Source organism: Beta vulgaris, chromosome 3 (assembly GCF_026745355.1).
Source record: "Beta vulgaris subsp. vulgaris cultivar EL10 chromosome 3, EL10.2, whole genome shotgun sequence".
Lineage (NCBI taxonomy): Eukaryota > Viridiplantae > Streptophyta > Magnoliopsida > Caryophyllales > Amaranthaceae > Beta > Beta vulgaris.
Genome location: NC_079204.1, coordinates 54,895,768 through 54,915,620, shown reverse-complemented (window position 1 = coordinate 54,915,620; position 19,853 = coordinate 54,895,768). Strand labels below are relative to the sequence as shown.

The window sequence follows — 19,853 nt, the reverse complement described above, 5'->3', positions numbered from 1 at the left end:
TTTTTTGTATTATGTTGCAAATTGTATATGCTTGTGTAAACGTACAAATTATCATACCGAAATGAACTATATACAACAAGCAAAGAACAAATACAATGAACCAAACCCAGTAAGCCACACTAATGATATTGAAAATAGTCTTGTAATTAAACGTGTTGCGTGTTACCGTGTCGAATTTGCATTTGAAAGTTCAATACCAAACCCGTTTAAAAACTAGGTCATGTTAGGTTGATCCATTTATTTAAACGAGTTAAAATTACTAAATACTACCTATTAATTTGTTCGGATTGAAGTCAGATTGTTGGATCATATCATTATTTACCCCTTCATATTCTCAAAAGATATAAAGTCTCTCAGTATTATCTATAAAATTAAATGATAAAACAATAAATTCCTCATTTCCAGATCTTATACACAATTGTTGAGCCCATCAAAGAAGGTTACTACTAGACAATGAAGGGGATAATAAAATAATGTATATTTTAGAGGGAAAATTCTCGACTCATTACCAAAGTATTAGAGTCACATCTTCAAACATGTGTTTTCCTTCACAATTTTTCATCCCATATATCATTTTCTAAATTGTTCAATAATTAACATTACCATATATCATTCTTTATGAAATACTATCCGCATTCTTTTCTTCAATTTTCTATCAACAACCTATCTGTAAAAATCATGAACTTCTCTTTGATTTTTATAGAGATTCTTTTTTCTCTCTCCTGCACTTCGACCCAAAATCTCGAACACCAAGCTCGATCTTCTCTCTTTTATTTAGACTTTTGCAGCAAGAGGAACACCACAATTGGTGGTTTTGGGAAGAAAATTGAGACATTTTTTGTCTATAATAACGAAGATGAATGAGAATAAAATCTAATATTATGCTAAAGAACACCATAAAATTCCGCTATTTAAGGCCAATTAAAATAGTGGAGCTTGCATCATTTCCCATACATTTCAATAACATACCATATTGTGGGGCAGACAATTCCTTATTTTTTCCCTCTAAATGTGTTAGAAAAAACAGAGTAATTCATTTTTATTCATATTACATACGCATACAAAATTTTCGAGCTTGACTATTGAGTTCCATCAAAACTCATAATATCATCTTATTTAAATAAAGTGGACTTTGCAATTTGTAAGATGCCTGTAAGATGCCTTAAAAAAAGCTGGCGTAACGATAATCTTAATTTATTAGTATTCATATTATGCTAACGATCGCCTTTGTCATGACTCATGAATAAACTTTCTTCATGAATTCAATTATTGATCTTAATCACTTGTACAAGTGTATAATCGTATATTTTAAGAGTATGCACAAGGTCAAATTAAATGAGATCAATTGCTATTAAATTATGGCAACCACGTAGAAAGCTTGATCAATATGACCTTTCGTGAATATTCTAAGTCCTTAATCACGTAGAGTGATGGAGTATAAAATTATTCACGGACCTTCAATCATTATTTAAGTTTTTGGTTAAGTTGATCCTTTAATATGTTACTAGAATCAGTGTGACAGAAAAGTCACAGGTTCGAATCTCACCCACCAACCTTTTGCAATGTTTGCTAGTGAGTTGTGAACATTGCGTTTGGAAAGTCTATTTTACCATTACTTCCAAAGTAACAATATCATATTTGTCCCTTAACTCTTGTGATAAATATTTTGGTATAATAGATGTGTGTCAGTGTGTATATATATAAAATTTAATCCCACTTTTTCGAGGCAAATATAACGGACTTTTCAGGACAAAATAAGATCGGTCCAAAATTTAAACTAAAAATAATTTTTTAGGTTGCCGAAAATCCACTCTAAACCCAAAAAAATTGGGTCGAGCTCGAATTTGAGCCCAAAAAAAATGCCCAAGCCTGGACATTTTTGGGCTAGGCCGGACCGGCTCACTTTGTTCATCTCTAATATTAATATATATAGAACCATAATCCAATGAGAACCAAGTCTATAATGAGAATGAGAATGAGAATGAGAATCAAGTTTACCCCTTAAAAGTAAACTAAAAAGATAATAAAGTACTCCCTCTGTTTTTTTTTTCTTTCTCACTTGAAATCTTGACACTATTCATTCATAAAGAGAATCTTCTCAATTTTTCTCATTTTATAAGAAAAATGTAGGATCTTGTTTGATTCGTTTCAATTAGTACGTTATTAATATTCAATTGTTATAATTTTTACTAATATATAATGAAATATATTTAAGTTTAAAGAGTGCAATGGGAGACGCGCACAGAAAAGTGAGAATGACAAACAAAAACAGAGGGAGTAAATCATATTGAATGAAAAGTAAATAAACAAAAATGCAACTTCTTATACTTGATATTTTAATTTAAACTTTTTAAGGATAAAAGTACATTAATGAGTATAAAATATCATTATTGGCATCTAACATTTCAATTTATCTTGTAAAATTACCGTCTTGGATAAGTTTAAGTTAACTTAATATTAGAAGTAAAGGTAAAACTAGTAAAAGTAAGTAAAATTGGCCCAAAAGTAGATGAAACTTCTGTAAAAGCAAAGAAATCGGGAATCAATATAAAAAGTTGCATAATTACGAAAAAGTCATTAATGACATGGGGTCTAAGGGCTTATATTGGTTCTTGCTTCTCATTATAAAGCGTGGTTCTCACCGGATCTTGATTATACATATGATTTAGTACTTATAGAGATACTATTAAGGATAATATTTTCTCACCTAAATAGGATATAGTTTGTATAGATTATTGTTATATCTATTTTTCGGATTCCTAACATGATCAGGAAACATATTTTGTAAACCCTGTAAGTTTAGATCAATGGAAACACTCCAAGGTTACGAAGTTTCTAATAATCTAACATGGTATCAAGAGAATAACTTAGTGATCCGACCTTAGCACAACAAAGAAAACCATCCGGACCTCACATCCATGTTCACCAAAGTCTCGATTTTCTTTCTTGTCCTTTGCCTCGTGCTCACCTGTGATGATCCTACTGCAACCAAAGTCTTCCGCTTACATTAACCTTTTTAGCCACCATGCTAGGCGACGTTGAAGGCAAAACATCCAACATGCCACCTCCGCGTACCCCTCCCCCTGTCGCCTTTCATCCAGCACAAGCAGTTAGTAATATAAAGAATGAGATTCCAATCATACTTGATCATGAAAAGCCTCAATATTCCAATTGGGTTGAATTATTTGAAATCCATTGCCATCATGCGCGCAATGTTTTGGATATATTGATCCAAAAACTATGTGCTCCTTGATATTCCGACCGATTTATGGAATCGTCTTCTTGATTCGATTGTAAAAAAGTCGATCTATGGCATCATTTCTTATGACTTCCTTCAAACCGTCTTATATCGCGGAGTCACGGCCCATGAAACATGAAATAGACTAAAATTTTCCAGGACAATAAACACACACGAGTAGTGTAGATGGAAAATCAATTTAACGCCATGCATTTGTCGAATTTTCCCGACATCTCTGCCTACTATCAACAACTAAACATCTCAAAGATCAATTAACCAATGTTGATCAAATTGTTTCTGAGCAAAAATTAGTTTTGCGCATGGTTTATGGGCTCGTTCACACTGAATTTAACACTATTGCATCACTGATACAATAAACGAATCCTCTATCTTCTTTTGAGACGGCCCGATCTCGTTTTCCCCTAGAAAAATCCAGATGTTCTCAAGAGCGAGGCACCTAAGCAGGCCCAATCCTTTGTTGCTACGAATGATACTCCACAAAATCAGGCCCAACCGCAGGCCTAACAACAAATTTAGCCCAATAACCGCAGAGGTGGCGGCGGCGGTGGCCACATCGGTGGACGCGGCAGCGGCCGCGACAATGCTGACGGTGGCAGGGGACGTGGTCGAGGATGCGGCCAAAACAATATCCCCAGCAAACTGCCCCAATGTGGCCAGGCATCCCTCCCTTACATTGGGCCAATCCTCCTCTACAACCCAATCCGTACTGGACTCCTCAGCAAGGCGCAAGTCCTATGCATCAACACCTTTTCCTTACCCTCGACGGGCCTATGCTCCTGGACCCATGTCTGCCCATCCATCTTAGCGTGGACCTCCTGCCTAGTAGCAAGCTTATCCGACTTACACAACCCCATATGGACCCCTTATGACTCCTACGAAATTGGACCATGCCTTTTCTACTATGAGCCTCCAACAGCCAGATGATGGATGGTATATAGACTCGACTACTACATTTCACATGACACGTAACTCAGGTATGCTCATGCCCTTATCTAAATTCAGCACTAATAATCATATTTTAGTTGGTAACGGGGTCCACATTCTAATAACGAGTTATGGTCATATCTCTCCCCCCCCAAAACTTACCCTTCGTGACATTTTTCTAACTCCTCAAATAATTAAAAACCTAATTTCAGTTAGAAAATACATATGTGTTGTATTACATATTTGCATATATGTAAAAAAATTTTAGCATAATGGATACCGAAAATACATATTTGCATAATGCATAATGTATTACATTTGCATATATATGTAAAACCTAATAGTATAACTTAAATACCGGTTAATGGTTAATCGAAAAACGGTTAACAAATTAGGCGACAACCAGTCTAAACAGTTACGGTTCGCAAAAAGAGCGATCTGAAACTTACGGTTACTGAACCAAAATGTTATTTCGGGACGGTTAACCATCTGTGAACACCCATAGACACCACAACCACATTTGGTTTGGAGCCTAATAGTTAAAGACGACCCCTTTAACATTGTTCAACAAACCAAAATCAAGCCCTAGTTTTATCGTCACAAATAGCATAAATAAACCCTAAATTCGTGAAAATCGTTTAAAAAAAGTGGGAGAGATAAGAACCTTGCAATTTGCAAATTTGATTTCAAAATTAAGAAAATAAAAACGTTCCTTGATCGGATCTCGATTTCCAGCTCGAGACTTCAACAAATTGAGATATGATTAAAATTAACAAGATAGAATGATGAGATATACCTATTGTACAAATAAGAGTCTAGTTTGATATATTTTAGGAGTCGTGTTTAAGAATGTTTCCTAAACCTTGTTGTATATATATTTGATTGATTAATTTGAAAAAGGTGAATAATTTTGAGATTGGTATTGATTACTGTTTATGCCAATTTTGTACCAAGTACGCAAAAGGAAAAGGGAACCAACAACGAGATCTTTACACTATGGCAATCAATATTAACGAATAAATGAAATATGTAAAGGAAATAAAACAATAAAAAGACAAACGAATTGTTAACGCGGAAAACCCAAATGATGGGAAAAACCGCGGGTGATACTCTTGATCACCAATCCACAAATATATGCCGACGGCCTCAATACAAGGGTAAATTATAATATCAAGCTTTCTTGTGCCACTATGGAAAATATTAGAGTAGAGAATAAAGAATATGAATGTGTGCGTGGAGAGAGAGAAGTAGTAGAAGAGAAACTAGGGTTACATTGAACTACATATATATATAGGCTATGAGAAGTAGTAGAAGAGAAACTCCCTTGAAGATAGGTAGTGCCTTGTTTATCTCTAACTTCCTCCTGATTTTCCTCCAGCAGTTATACCCAAAGTCAATGCCAATCCCATGATTCTTGCTAACTGATATTTAATTCCTTCTTTGCTAATATGAAATTTTCTAGGCCCAACAATTACCATAGAGAATTTTAACAAATTGCTTCAATAGAAGAAGAAAGGGATGCATGAAATTACCTTCTTATTGATATCCTCCACCAATAATTTTTTTTTTTGAGTAAATAAAGGAACCACAGTTTACATACTAATATTTAACATATTACAATCCGAACATCCACCAATAAGATTGAGTGGCACAGATAATGATACAAGAATATTTTTCAGCCATTGGAGATTTCATAGACACTTTCCAAATATTATTATTCAACAAACGACAGCATTGAATACCAATTTTTTTTTTCTATTACATGTTTAATTTTCATTTTTCAGAACATGATGAAGAAATTTTAAAAGATGAATGATTGAAGAAAAAAAATATATTTACTTGACTAATTCTAATTAGTCTAATAATTGCAGAATTAAAAACAGATGACCGATGACCATAGTTTATTACGAGAATCAAAGCATGAACTACATGTCTACATGTATTAAGTATATCATTTGATTCCGCGTTTACATTATGTCCTTTGGTCTCTGCACTCTGCAATTCTTCGTGGTTGTGCTGTCGTTATATTATAAAGCGACATTGAGATTCTAACTACCTAGGAAACTTACCTAGTCAATCTGATGAACCAAAAACACTCTGTACAATAATATACTTCAAAGATAAAATGATCACTTGATACAACTTTTCTCTCATTAGTTTCCCAAAGCCTAACTAAATAAAGTGGAGCAAATATGGAGTTTATTCCATTGGCATCACCTTTTCTCACAATCCTGTTAAAGAATTTAACAGATCTCGCCATCAACGAGATCAGTCATATACGAAATGTAAAAGAAAATTTCAGATCACTGATCACAAGTTCTGAGGTGGTGCAGCACAAGCTTAATCAGCTTCATGACGATGAGCACTTCAAGGTGCTTTTAAGGGAGTGGCTGCAAGACGTGACCAAGCTATTCTACGAGGTGGACGACATAATTGATGGCGTAAGGCTTGACATAATGAAGCAGAATCACATTAGAAGCAACACTAAGACGAGTAATTCTGCTAACTGTTGTCATCCGATCCCAGAAAGCGAAACACAGTTGGCAGGCAACAATTTAGCATCATTGAAGAAATGGAATTTGCCTCGTAATATAAAAGCTCTCGAAGATAAGCTGCAGAAGATAGACAGGGAGGTGGATGGCCTACTTCAAGCTGCTGCTACCAGTAACCGGGTGGGCAGAAGTTCAACTGCTGCTTATTCTTCTACACGTCCACAAAGGCCGCTTGCTCGAGCAAGATATAAAGACAAGAGAGCCATAATGCAGAAGTACTTGCTCAATCCTTCATTTACAGGGAAGGGTGTTTGCATTATTGGCATGTCAGGCTTAGGAAAAACAACACTTGCTCGATTTATTCAGAACGATGCCACGATCAACAAAGAGTTTTCTGTCAAATGGGCTTCTGTGCCGGATGATTTCAATTCTACGAGCAGCATCATTGATGAACCATCTATGGACGGTCATGTGGCTTATGGATATCCTGTTACAGGGCCACCACATAAAAGAAGAACTTTGCTCATGTTGGATGACATGTGGAATGTGCATCACTTGGCTTGGAGTACATTGCTTTCCAATCTTGCTCCTGAAACTATCTTTCTTATCACTACTCGTGATCCTAAGGTTGCTTCTGTAACTGCTACAACTCCATACTACATTAACCGATTGTCTGACGAGGATTGCAGGGAGTTGATTCTGAAAGGGTTGGATGAATATCCAGGCAGTCTATCTCATCATCGATATGGTCACAGTATTTCTCGAATAGCCGAAAAATGTGCAGGTTTACCTCTGGTAGCTAACTGGTTCAGTTTAGCGATATCAGCTGAGTGCATCTCACAGAGGTCAGAAGAGGCAATTTCACATTTTGAGGAAACGAACTTGTGGGATTTGAGGGAGTTTTCTGATCAAATCTTACCAAAGTTAAGATTCAACGACCCTGTTATGCCACCAGAGTTGAGTAAGTTTCTTGCTTATTTATATCTCTTCCCTAATGATTATTACTATAGAAAAGACGAACTCTCGCAACTTTGGATGGCAGAAGGTTTTGTAACACCTGAGGAGTGGACTACCTTAGGCTTGAAAAATGCAGGACAACATTTTGATGATCTATTGTCAAGGTCTATGTTACATGTTTCACATTACCCCACAGAAGAAAATAAAATGGTTGCTTGTAAAATTCATGAGTTTACTCATAGGTTTGCTAAGAATATAGCTTCCTACCTAAGCCATCATCAAATGAATGATGATGGTGACCGACCATTCCTTCCTACGAAACCCGTCTACCATTTGTCACTATGCTGTCAAAACGTAACTTCATATCACTTAAAGGTCATTGAAAAATTCTACACCCACTTAAGGACATTTCTTTTGTTGCCTAAACAAAGAGCCAACCTCAGTGAAGTCCCTGAGTCTTTATTTCATAAATTGAGGTCATTACGTGTACTGAGCCTAAACAGATCCCTAATACATACTCTTCCTAGATCAGTTTGTAAACTTGTACACCTTCGTTACCTAGATGCATCTGATACCCCAATCCAGAGTTTGCCAGAAACAACCTGTGAACTCCTTGGTCTGCGCGTCATAAAGCTTAGATACTGTCCACATCTTCTTCAGCTGCCTAGCAGAATCTCGAACCTAGTTAATCTAATCCGTCTTGATGTGGATATCAACAATTTGCGTTCCACACCAGATTACATAGGAAGGCTAACCAACCTTCAAGCCTTAGATGCTTACATTGTGAAGAATAGAGAAGGATATCGTATCACAGAACTAGGGAACATGAATAGCATCCGCGGGTCAATCAAGATAATGGAGCTTGAAAATGTTCAAAATTCGGGAGAAGCTGAGAATGCCAAACTACGCCTAAAACCCCACCTTAAAAAACTGGAGTTGCATTGGACAGACACAACAATGCGAGTAACAGCGATGGTAAGAATCCTCAATAAGCTTCAACCTCATAATAACTTAACAGAACTTCGGCTGACAAACTACAGTGGAGCTGCATTTCCAAGTTGGCTTTGTAGTAGTTCGTGTCATCTGAAGGTCATTCGTCTGTACAATTGCTCATACATTACTGAACTTCCAACATTCTGGAAGCTTCCACTTCTGCAAACTCTTTCCATTGATACAGCACGCAATTTGGTCCAATTAGGCCGACAATTTTTTGGGGATGTTAACTACACCAGGTTCCCACAATTGGAGTTGCTAGAACTTAAGAACATGCAAGGACTTACTAGGTGGGAAGGATTGAAGCCTGGGGATATGCCTCATCTTCGCGAGCTGAGGTTTGTCAAATGTCCTGCATTGTCTGTCTTGTCTACTTTGCGACACTTAACTTCACTCAAGAATTTAGAAACCGTAAAGTGTCGAAATCTACAAACAGAACCAGATCTTCCTATGGGGGTCGATACTTACAAGTTTTGATCGCTTTGTGGAGTGAATTACATGCTGATGATCAAGAAGAGGGGCAAAAAAAATTTCAACAAGCTATTGTATGGAACAATATCAGATCCATTCATATATAGTGAGCGTAAATGTGTGTTTTTTTTTTTTAAGTGTAATAGTGACTAGTGAGTGTTATCTGTACTTGTTGGTTGTTGAATGTCGAATAAGCAGTGATGGCTAACTTGCCTGACAGTATAATGCTTAATATCGTAATTTTTTTTTTTGAAGGAAATTCATGTTTTTATATTCTAAGTGGGTAAAATAAAAAGCTATCAATGGAGTATTCCATATCCATTTTTTATCATCACTACCATTTTACACTGAGACATTACAAAAGACCGCGGAGAAGCACAATTTGCCTCGTTAAGTATACGAAATCTTGGCAAACAACCTCTAGGGATACACGCATATTTGGATTTATAAAGAAGAAAACCAGACAGGAGACTGTATTTCACCAAAAAAAAAAAAAAAAAAAAAAGACAGGAGACTGTATTAGAACATCAAACTTTTTGTTCTTTTGAAGCACACAACTTGGAGATCTTCCTGACGCCCAAAGGCTTCAAAGCAGGCATCAACGGCTGCATTGTGCATCGATGGTCCTAGTGCCTGGCTTAGCTACAAGACCCATGTGCGCTTGTCGATTTTATTTAACTTGGACAACAACTTAGACTACTTTCAATGTCAGTTTATGCATTTTGATTACAACAACCGCAGTACTCTCTTATAAACGTATGTAAGAACCGGTGAAATTTTCAGCTGGTACTGGTATAAACGTATCAAATCTATAAATTAGCATAGGTTCATAGAGTGGAAATATAGATTAGGATTGAACTAGAAAGGCATAGGCCACTAAATTTTAGGCTAAAGGATCGAGTATGCTGTTTGCATAAAGATTAAATCACCTGCAAGCCAGCTAAATTAACCTGATTTGTGTAAGCTAATTGCTCTTTAAGATTTTTAGTGGCAACATTTTGATCAGTTGATGCTTGTATCATTGCTATTACACAGGGCTAATAATATTTTAGGCTGTGATTTCATTTTTCGATTTGCGGGTAGGAATTTGATCTGGCCATGTGAGAATCAGAGAACTCTTACATGAGTTCTTTAGAGAGAGAATGATAGAGGAAGCAAGACTTGAGAGATGTTCTTATTATCATAAGGAATGAGCTTACATCTCTTTTATACTAGTTACAAATAGAAGAAACTAAATCAGTTATAGAATAACAAAGTTTGTTATTACAATAACAGAATGTAACTAACTAATAACAGAAAGTAACTAAGTAAATCTCTTTATTCTTCATATCCCCCTTCAAGCTGGACATGATTGGAGTCAACAAGTCCAAGCTTGGCAGTAAGATACTGATGCTGTGGTCCTGGTAAGGCCTTTGTTAACAAATCTGCAAGTTGCTCCTGGCTTGAAACATGAGAAGTTTGAATAAATCCAGCTTCTACCTGCTCCCTGACATAATGACAATCCCTCTTTAGATGTTTTGTTCTTTCATGGAATACTGGGTTCTGAGCAATGTGCTCAGCAGCAGTATTATCACAATATAAACAGATGGGAAGAGGAACATGCACTTTTAAATCTTGCAATAATCCTTCAAGCCAAACTACTTCAGAAGCAGTGCTTGACATACTCCTATACTCTGCTTCAGCAGATGATTTACTGACAGTCCTTTGCTTTTTAGTTTTCCAGGACACCAAATGATTCCCAATGAAAATACAATATGCACTTAGAGATCTGCTAGTAAACAAACATGTGCTCCAATCTGCATCACTGTAGGCCTTAACTACATCATCACTGTTGGCAGAATAAAACAAACCAAGATGAAGTGTGCTCTTCAAGTATCTAACCACATATAATGCTGCCTGTAAATGTGGTTTTCTGGGGCAACTTAAGAATTGACTCAAGTGTTGAGTAGCATAAGATAAATCAGGCCTTGTGATATTGAGATACAACAACCTGCCAACCAACTTTCTGTACTGTTCTGGCTCTTCTAAAACATCACCCAATTCTGTGGACAAAGCTAGTCCTTTAGGAAGAGGAGTACTAACTGGTCTGGAATGATTAAGATTTAGATCTTTAATCATGTCCAAGATATAGTTCTTCTAGCTAAGCACAATTCCTGAAGTATTTCTAATGATCTCAATTCCCAGAAAATACTTTAGTTCACCCAAGTCTTTGATTGTAAAGGCTTTATCCAAAGCAACCTTTATTTCATCAGTTTGTAATTGTGAGGTACCAGTCAAGAGCATATCATCAACATAAACCAGCAAAATAATAAATTCACCTTGAGAGTCTCTAGTAAACAATGAGTAGTCTTGCTTAGATTGAGTAAAACCAATGGACATCAGAAATTTATTGAGCTCTTTATTCCATTGTCTGGAAGCCTGCTTAAGGCCATAAAGAGACCTTTTAAGGTGACAAACCTCATCAGATTTGGCTTTATCATAGCCCAAGGGTGGCTTCATATACACCTCCTCTTCTAAGTAACCATGGAGGAATGCATTGTTAATGTCTAATTGACATAAAGGCCAGTGTTTGGCAGCAGCAAGAGAAATCACAATTCTCACTGTAGCAATCTTAGCAATGATAAGTCATTTATATATATAGTTTTTAGGTACATTTAGGTTGCATTTTAGAGCATTTAGTTTCATATTTAGGTTCATTGTTGCATTATATTCTTAAGTTATACTTTTCTACTCCTATTCGGTATGTTTTCTTGTTTTTGATGAATTTCAGGCATTGAAGACGTATTTGGTGTATGATTAGCTAAACTTGAGGATTAGGAGCACTTGGAAAGAAGTTACAATGCATAAGGATCTTATGGATATGTCATAGTACGAGTTTGAGCAAAAACGAAGCGGAAAATCATTAGAAGAAATGTGAAAAAGGAGTCACGTCTACTCTTATGATCATAACTTTTGACGTGCTTATTAAAATCGAGTAATTCCAGCATATTTGGAAACAAGACTTGAAGAGATTTCCAACGATAGGTGGCACACCCCGAGGAGACTTCTAGTCAAGGAGTTATGTCTTTCGGAAGATTGCATGTTTCTGCTGGAATCTGCCACGCATCGCGCGGATCACTAATCCGCCTATTAATGATTTATTTAAGACTTTCCTTATCTTGTAAATTACTTTCCTAGTCATATTAGGTTAAAAGATATTATTTAGATAAGTTTTTCATTCTTTCTCTCGCCTCTCCCCTTTCACGTTATTTTTTCTTAGTTCTAGGTTTAGTTTTTCTCCTCTCTTTTTATCTCTAGTTTTTAGTTGTAAACCCTAGTTTTTATTCTTTTTCATTAATTCATGATTTCTTTTAGTTTCTTTTCTTGATTTCTTTGATTATGTTTTTATTTGTAGATTTAGATTTCATTATTTATTTCATGATAGAGTAGTTTTTATTTCTAGGGTTTGGGAATCCAACGTTTATATGCTATCATTTGATTGATACTTATTCATGGTTTGATTAGTTATTGATTTCTCTAATTAATTAGTGTTTATTGTTAATCTTGCAATCTATCAATTGTCTGATTAAATATTGTTAATATGAGTCATAGATCGAGAGATAGTACTCTTTAGAGGCTTAACTACAATTAGCAAATCTGATTATGTTGAGCGACCGTACTAGCATATGTTGATTTGAGAGTGTTAATGCCTGACCAAGGATTAATCTGCGCTCCAGATATCTGATTAATTGAACTGTGATAATATTTTGATAGTTTATAGTTATAAACATGGTGAACCATTCCCCTAGATCTTTTTAGTTTGATTTTCGTAGTTTGATTAGTTTAGAACATTAATTCACTTATTCCTGATCTTGTTTAGTTTCTCCATATATTAAAAGCTAGATTAAAACGACCATCTCTCTGTGGATTCGACCCTACTTACCCTACTACATTGTTAGAAGGTTTTGTAGGAATTATTTTTGACGGGTGTACGACAACCTATCAAGCAACAGGAGAAAAGGTGTGAGTAAAGTCTTCTCCTTCAATTTGCTGATAGCCAGTTGCAACCAACCTGGCTTTGTACCTCTCAATACTCCCATCTGCCTTGTGTTTAATTTTAAACACCCATTTAGAGCCAATTGCTCTCTTGCCAATAGGTAAAGAAGTTAAAACCCAAGTTTGATTCATTTCAAGGGCATTTAACTCTTGTTGCATGGCCTCTCTCCACTCAGGAAATTGGTTAGCTTCCTTATATGAAGTAGGTTCATGTAAGCAAGTGTTGGAAGTTTGAACATGAAAAGATTCAGAATGAGAAGAAATAGGAAGAGTGGGACACACAAAATCCTTGTATTTAGGAGGAGGTTTGCTAAGCCTAGTAGACTACCTAACAGCAGGTATGATTATGTTATCAGTGTGAGAGGAGACATGAAAGTCTTGAAGAGAACTGTTAGATTGAATATCAGGTAAATTGATGACATATGTGGACTCTTGTGAACAATTAGAATGCTGAACAGAATTGTGATTGGTAATAGGAGAGTCTGGAACAAAATTATGAGAGTTAAGAGAGTTAGAATGCTGAACAGAAGGAGAAGGAGAATTAAGAGAAAGAGAAGGAACATTAGGATCCATAGGTGTATCAAGAGGAGAAGAGCAGTGATTGTGAAAGGAAATAATAGGTATATCAGAAGATGGAAGATTAGGAGATTTATCAATCTGGGAATGAAAAGGAAAAATATGTTCTTGAAAGACAACATCTCTAGTGACAAAACACTTGTGAGACTCCATGTCATAGACTTTGTATCCTTTTTGACCAAAAGGATAGCCAATGAATATACACTTTGTAGCTCTTGGACTAAATTTGTCTTTATGTCTGTCTATATTGTAGGAAAAGCATTGACAACCAAAGACCTTGAGAAAAGAATAGTATGGGGATTTATTAAATAAGATTTCAGAAGGTGTTTTCCAATCTTTGACCACAGGATGCATTAAATTGATGAGAAAAGTAGCTGTAAGTAGGCAATCACCCCAGAATTTAGTAGGTAGGTTGGCTTGAATTTTAAGAGACCTAGCTACTTCCAATAAATGCCTATGTTTTCTCTCTACACGTCCATTTTGTTGTGGTCTACCTACAATGCTAGTTTGATGTATGATGCCTTTATTTTGAAAAAGGGTAAGACACTGATCTTGGATGATTTCTGTACCATTGTCTGATCTGATAACTTGACCTTGGTATTGAATTGGGTTTCAGTTTGTAAAAGGAAGGAAGATATGGTTCTGTAAACTTGCATCTTATTATGTAAGAGATAAGTCCATGTACATCTACTATGATCATCAAGGATGGTGAGGAAATATGAAGCTCCTGTCATGGTTTTGGCTTTATAAGGGCCCCAAAGGTCTATATGGATTAGATCAAAGCAATGAGAAGATCTACTGACACTTCTTGGGAAAGGAGTTTTATGATGCTTAGCAAAAACACAAATTTCATAAAAGTATTCACTCAGATGATCACAAGAACATACATATTTCATTTTGGATAATGACATGTGACGCAATCTTGCATGAAGTAAGTCAACTTCTGCTTTTGTAAGATTTCTTTCCTTTGGAGAAGAAGCAGAATTCACTACAGCTATATTAGTAGCTGTAGTAGGTAAAGAATGAAGATCAGAATTGGTAGAAGATGAGGAGTGAATGAGGTATAAGCCTTTGTGTTTAGAGCCTATAGCTAGAATTTTAGATGAGTGTTTGGAATCATAGACAACACACTTGTTTGCACAGAACACTACTTCAATATGAGATTTAGCTATCAATTTTCCTATGGAAAGCAGATTATGTTTAAAATTTGGCACATACAACACATCCTCAAGCAATAGATCATCATGAATCTTGACACTACCAATTTCAGCCACATATGAACAACTTCCATCAGGAAGGCCAATTTCCACCAAATTGTGTAATTTCCTTTTATGTACAAACAAACTATCATCAAATGTCATGTGATCAGTGGCTCCTGAATCCACTATCCAAGTGCTTGTAAATAAAAGAGGATTAGAAGTAATACCTGCATAGTTAGCATATGAACATCCAGTATTATTGGGGGAATCTGCCCCAACTTGCTTCCCTTTCATAGCTCTCATTACTTCTTGAATTATTGACTGCATCATCATGAACTCAGAAGTAGTACCACCTTCATTTGATTGAGAGGGACCAGCTACATTACACTCAAGAGGATTATCAGCAATATAGTCTGCTGTATCAACAGACACATGTGCAGCAAGTTTTCCAGTTCCAGGTTTCTTAGTGAACCAATCTGGATATCCTTTGAGCTTGAAACATACATCCTTAGTATGTCCATTTTTTTTTGCAGTACTCACAAAACTTCTCTTGCTTATCTTTCTTCCAATCTTTCTTATATTTATCCCTAACATAATGAGGCTGTCTTTGTACAGCTAGAGCATTCATTTCATGAGTCCCTGGTCCAGCATTCAAGCCACTAACCTCCTTTTGTTTCTCCATTTGTAGAGCTAAATAAAAAGCTCTACTAATTGAAGGTAAAGGATCCATAGCTAGGATACTACTTATGGCATTGTCAAAGCCACTATTTAAACCTAACAAGAACTGCATCAATTTCTCTTCTGATTCAAAATCAGATACTCGTTTTACGAAGTTACAGCTGCATTTGGATAAAATTCCACATGTACAGGAAGGAAAACTTCGTAAATTCTGAAGTTCATCCCAACACCTCTTCAATTTGCCATAATAGTTCATAATAGATTGATTCTCTTGTCTGAGACTATCTATTTCACGTTTTAATTGATAAATCTGTGGTCTATTACATTGACCATAACATTCACAAATCTCACGCCATAATTGTGCAGAAGATTCAACAAACGTATAATTCTCACCAATTTCTTCACTCATAGAATTCACTAACCACCATGTTAGCAAATAATCACACCTCATCCAACGATTATAGTCTTTATCAGATTCATCAGGTTTAGGAAGACTTCCATCAAGAAATCCTAATTTGTTCTTAGCAATGAAAGCTCTTTTAACATTTTTTTTCCAGCTAATAAAATTGCTACCAGTGAGATTTACTGCAACTAGTTTGTTCACAGTTTGATCTGAACCAGTTATGAAATAAGGATCGTTGTAAGCAATACTTACATTGTGAGTATTTGATGAATTCAATGTATTTTGTTGTTCTCCAGATTTTTCGCCAGAAGTAGGTATAATTTCCACCATTTTTGTAAGAAATTTGAGAAGATAAGCTCAACTCAATTGATTTATGTGGAAAATCAAAAAGAAAATTTTAAGCGATTGATCAGGTTGATCGAATCTGCTCAGATACCATGAGAATCAGAGAACTCTTACATGACTTCTTTAGAGAGAGAATGATAGAGGAAGAAAGACTTGAGAAATGTTCTTATTATCATAAGGAATGAGCTTACACCTCTTTTATACTAGTTACAAATAGAAGAAACTAAATCAGTTATAGAATAACAAAGTTTGTTATTACAATAACAGAATGTAAATAACTAATAACAGAAAGTAACTAAGTAAATCTCTTTATTCTTCATACCATGCACGGAAATGATTTGAAAAGGGCTCTTCAATGTGTTTTGACTATGAGCAATAGCAGGGATACATGACAAGAAACTTCAGGGTTGGATTTGACGAGCCTTTTAAATGTAGTTGCTAAGAGCAACTCCAATGATAGGCTTTTTGGACTTGCTTGTAATATTTTAAAATAGCGAGGAAGTTGCTCAACCATTGGAGTAGAGTTTAATAGGTCTGCTAGAGAGCAATCGTTGCTTGCCCAAGCAGGTTCCTTGACTACAAAAAGTGATTTGTGGTGGGACCCATTAGTTAAATTACCAATGATATGCAAGACTAAGAGCTTAGTTGGCAAAGTGAGTCACATTCAAGCTAAAACTAGTTGTTGCTTGCCATTGGAGTAGTATGTAGCTTAAATTTATTGTAGCTTGAAAAGATGATGTGGCATGACAAACAATAAGGGTTGTTGCTTGCCATTGGAGATGCTCTAAGAAAGAAAATATAGTCCCCCATGTATCTGCAAAACCATGGAGAGTTAATACGTTTAAGTGTATGTTCCTCTTGTTGTTATTCAAGCTATTAGCATTTGGATTATCATTTATCAAAATTATGATGCTTTTGATTTTCAATTATTTACTTCCCCCATGTATCTGCCCTTCATTAGTACATTTCTTTGGACAAAGATTCAGTTTTTTCTATCTCTTCAGAAGGTAAGTGTTTCACAGAACATATTGGTGGATCTTGGCCTTTGGATTATCTTAATTAGCTTGATCATTATGTTAGGATTAATGGTGTTACAACGGTTAGGAAACAAGATGTTGTAGTTTGATTATTGCGGAACAGAAAATCAATGAAATAATAAAAGTGAGAAAACAATAAAGATAAACAAACAAAAAACACAAGGATTTACGTGGTTCAGTCAAACTTGACCTACGTCCACAGGGGGGTTAGATGTTCTTCACTATAATGGAGAAAAACCACAGAGAATAATACAAGGAGTCCTAAATTCTAGAGGCTAAAAGTATTTCATAAGTTGTGTGTAAATAATGAACACCAAAAGGTCCTTTTATAGCATAAGGAACCCCGTACAAAAATCCTAGAATATATGCACAAAACCCTGAAAAAAGCTGATTCGGAAACGCATCTCGCAAGTCGCGGTATGCTCTCGGCAGTTCTTCGTAAAATGTGTTTAACTTTCTCGTTTCTCAGCGGAATCGGGTATATGATCTATCGTTGGAAAGCTCTTTGAACAAGCTATCACCTCCAATTTGAATCACATCAAAACCATTTACAGATTGAGAAATATGTGCATTCAAAGTCACCTTTATGCCATTTACAAGATTTCAAGTCACAAATAACAACAACCAAGCTGGAGCTAGTATTTTTTCTCCCCCTTTAAAATTAACAGATTTATATTGTATGATATCAGTTTGCATTTGTAATTGTTTTTTTTTTTTTAAATTTCTTGGAAATTTCACAATTGATTTTTATACTCAATATTCTTTGTATCATTGTATTCGATAGATTTAGGTTCAGCTAGGGGTTTTTGGATGCTGTATTGCTGTATACTTCATTTGTAGAACTTTCTACCAGTCTAATCAGAGCCATTTGTGATATGTTTCTTGGGATTTGACATCTCCACCTGTTAGTTCTTCTTAGGCTTTTTTTTTTTTTACTGAAATTCTTGCTAAGTCTGATTTGTGATAAACTACAACAGTTGTTACCTTTCATAAATTAAAGTTGGCTGTATGTAGGGGTGTAAGTTCGGTTTTTGGTTTGGTTTAAGGTCAAAACCAAACCAAACCAAAATAAATTCGGTTTTGAAATTTCCAAACCAAATCCAAACCGAAATTCGACTCAATCCAAACCAAACCAAACCAAAATATGAAATCAAAAACCAAACCAAACCAAACCAAACCGGATTTTTTTTATCTTTCAAAATCCAAACCAAAACAAACCATTTTTTTTTCATATTCCAAAATCCAAACCAAACCGAAATGAAATTAAATCAAACCAAGATAAAAACCAAACCGAATTTAAACCAAATTTTTTGATAATTTTTATTTCAAGTGACAATATTTTTGTATTTTCGTAATTAATATTAAAAAAAAGAAACACAAAAAAATAATAGACAAAATTCGTATGTTAAGTGACAATAATTCGATTTTTTTCGGTTTTTTCGGTTTTCCAAAACCAAAACCAATCCAAACCATAAAACCGAAAAAATAATTTTTTTGAATCCAAACCAAACCGAATTTCAAAAAAAACCAAACCAAATTACTAATTCGGTTTGGTTTGGTTTGGTTTTCGGTTTTTAACCAAATAACTTACACCCCTAGCTGTATGTATGAACTTTAGGATAAATATTCAGGCTTTTGAAAGTATATTGCTATCATTATCTTAATTATTGAACTGATTAATTATACTACCTCTGTTTTATATTATTTGCAACGATTAGATATTTTCTACTCACATTTTATGTCAAATCGTTACAAATAATATGTAAAGGAGGTAGTATTTTGTGTTTACCCTTCTATTATTGTTTAGTATCTAAATAACAATCTTCTTTTCTCTTTGACGGGTACGCAAACATCTTGTAGTTTTCCTTTATTCTAGTAATTAAAACAGGTACCCCTTTCTCCTCAACTTCCTCCTCTCTCATCATCAACTCCTCCCAGCCCCCTCCGCGCGTTATTCATGTGCGGTGGCCCCCCCCCCCCGCCGGCGGCTTCTCACAGGCTCAATTTTGACGGCTCCGTTCGCCAGAACTCCGCAGCAGCTGGGATTATTATTCGTGATTCTGAAGGTCATCAGCTACTAACGGCTTGCGCCTACAATCTTGGCTCAACAAAGGTCTTCATAGCAGAAGCCACGGCACTACAGCAAGGCCTCCTCCTGGCTATCTAACAGGGGGTCTCTTCTCTATCTTCATATTGAAGGTGACAATCTTCTTGCCATCAATGCTGTGCTTGGAAATTGTTCCATACCATGGCAGATTGCTCATCTAGTTCGTGACATTCGCACTCTTCTTGGCTCTTTCTCCTCTTGGACCCTGCAGCATATCTATCGAGAGGCAAATCAAGCAGCAGGCTGGGTTGCAAATGTTGGCCATCTGATAGAGTCTTCTTTTGTCATAGATTCTTGTTCTAATTCTGCTTTACAGTTCATTCTTGTAAATGACATATTAGGTCCACCCCTCGTGCAGAGGGTCTCCTAATATTCTT

At 35.7% G+C, this 19,853-nt stretch overlaps 1 protein-coding gene across 1 annotated transcript; it reads left to right on the top strand.

Annotated features, from left to right (window-relative positions):
- Positions 1-6,375: 6,375 nt before the first annotated feature.
- LOC104889737 (putative disease resistance RPP13-like protein 1) lies at positions 6,376-9,102 on the top strand. Its single transcript, XM_010675035.2, has one exon. The coding sequence runs from the start codon at positions 6,376-6,378 to the stop codon at positions 9,100-9,102; it is 2,727 nt and encodes a 908-aa protein (XP_010673337.2).
- Positions 9,103-19,853: the final 10,751 nt, after the last annotated feature.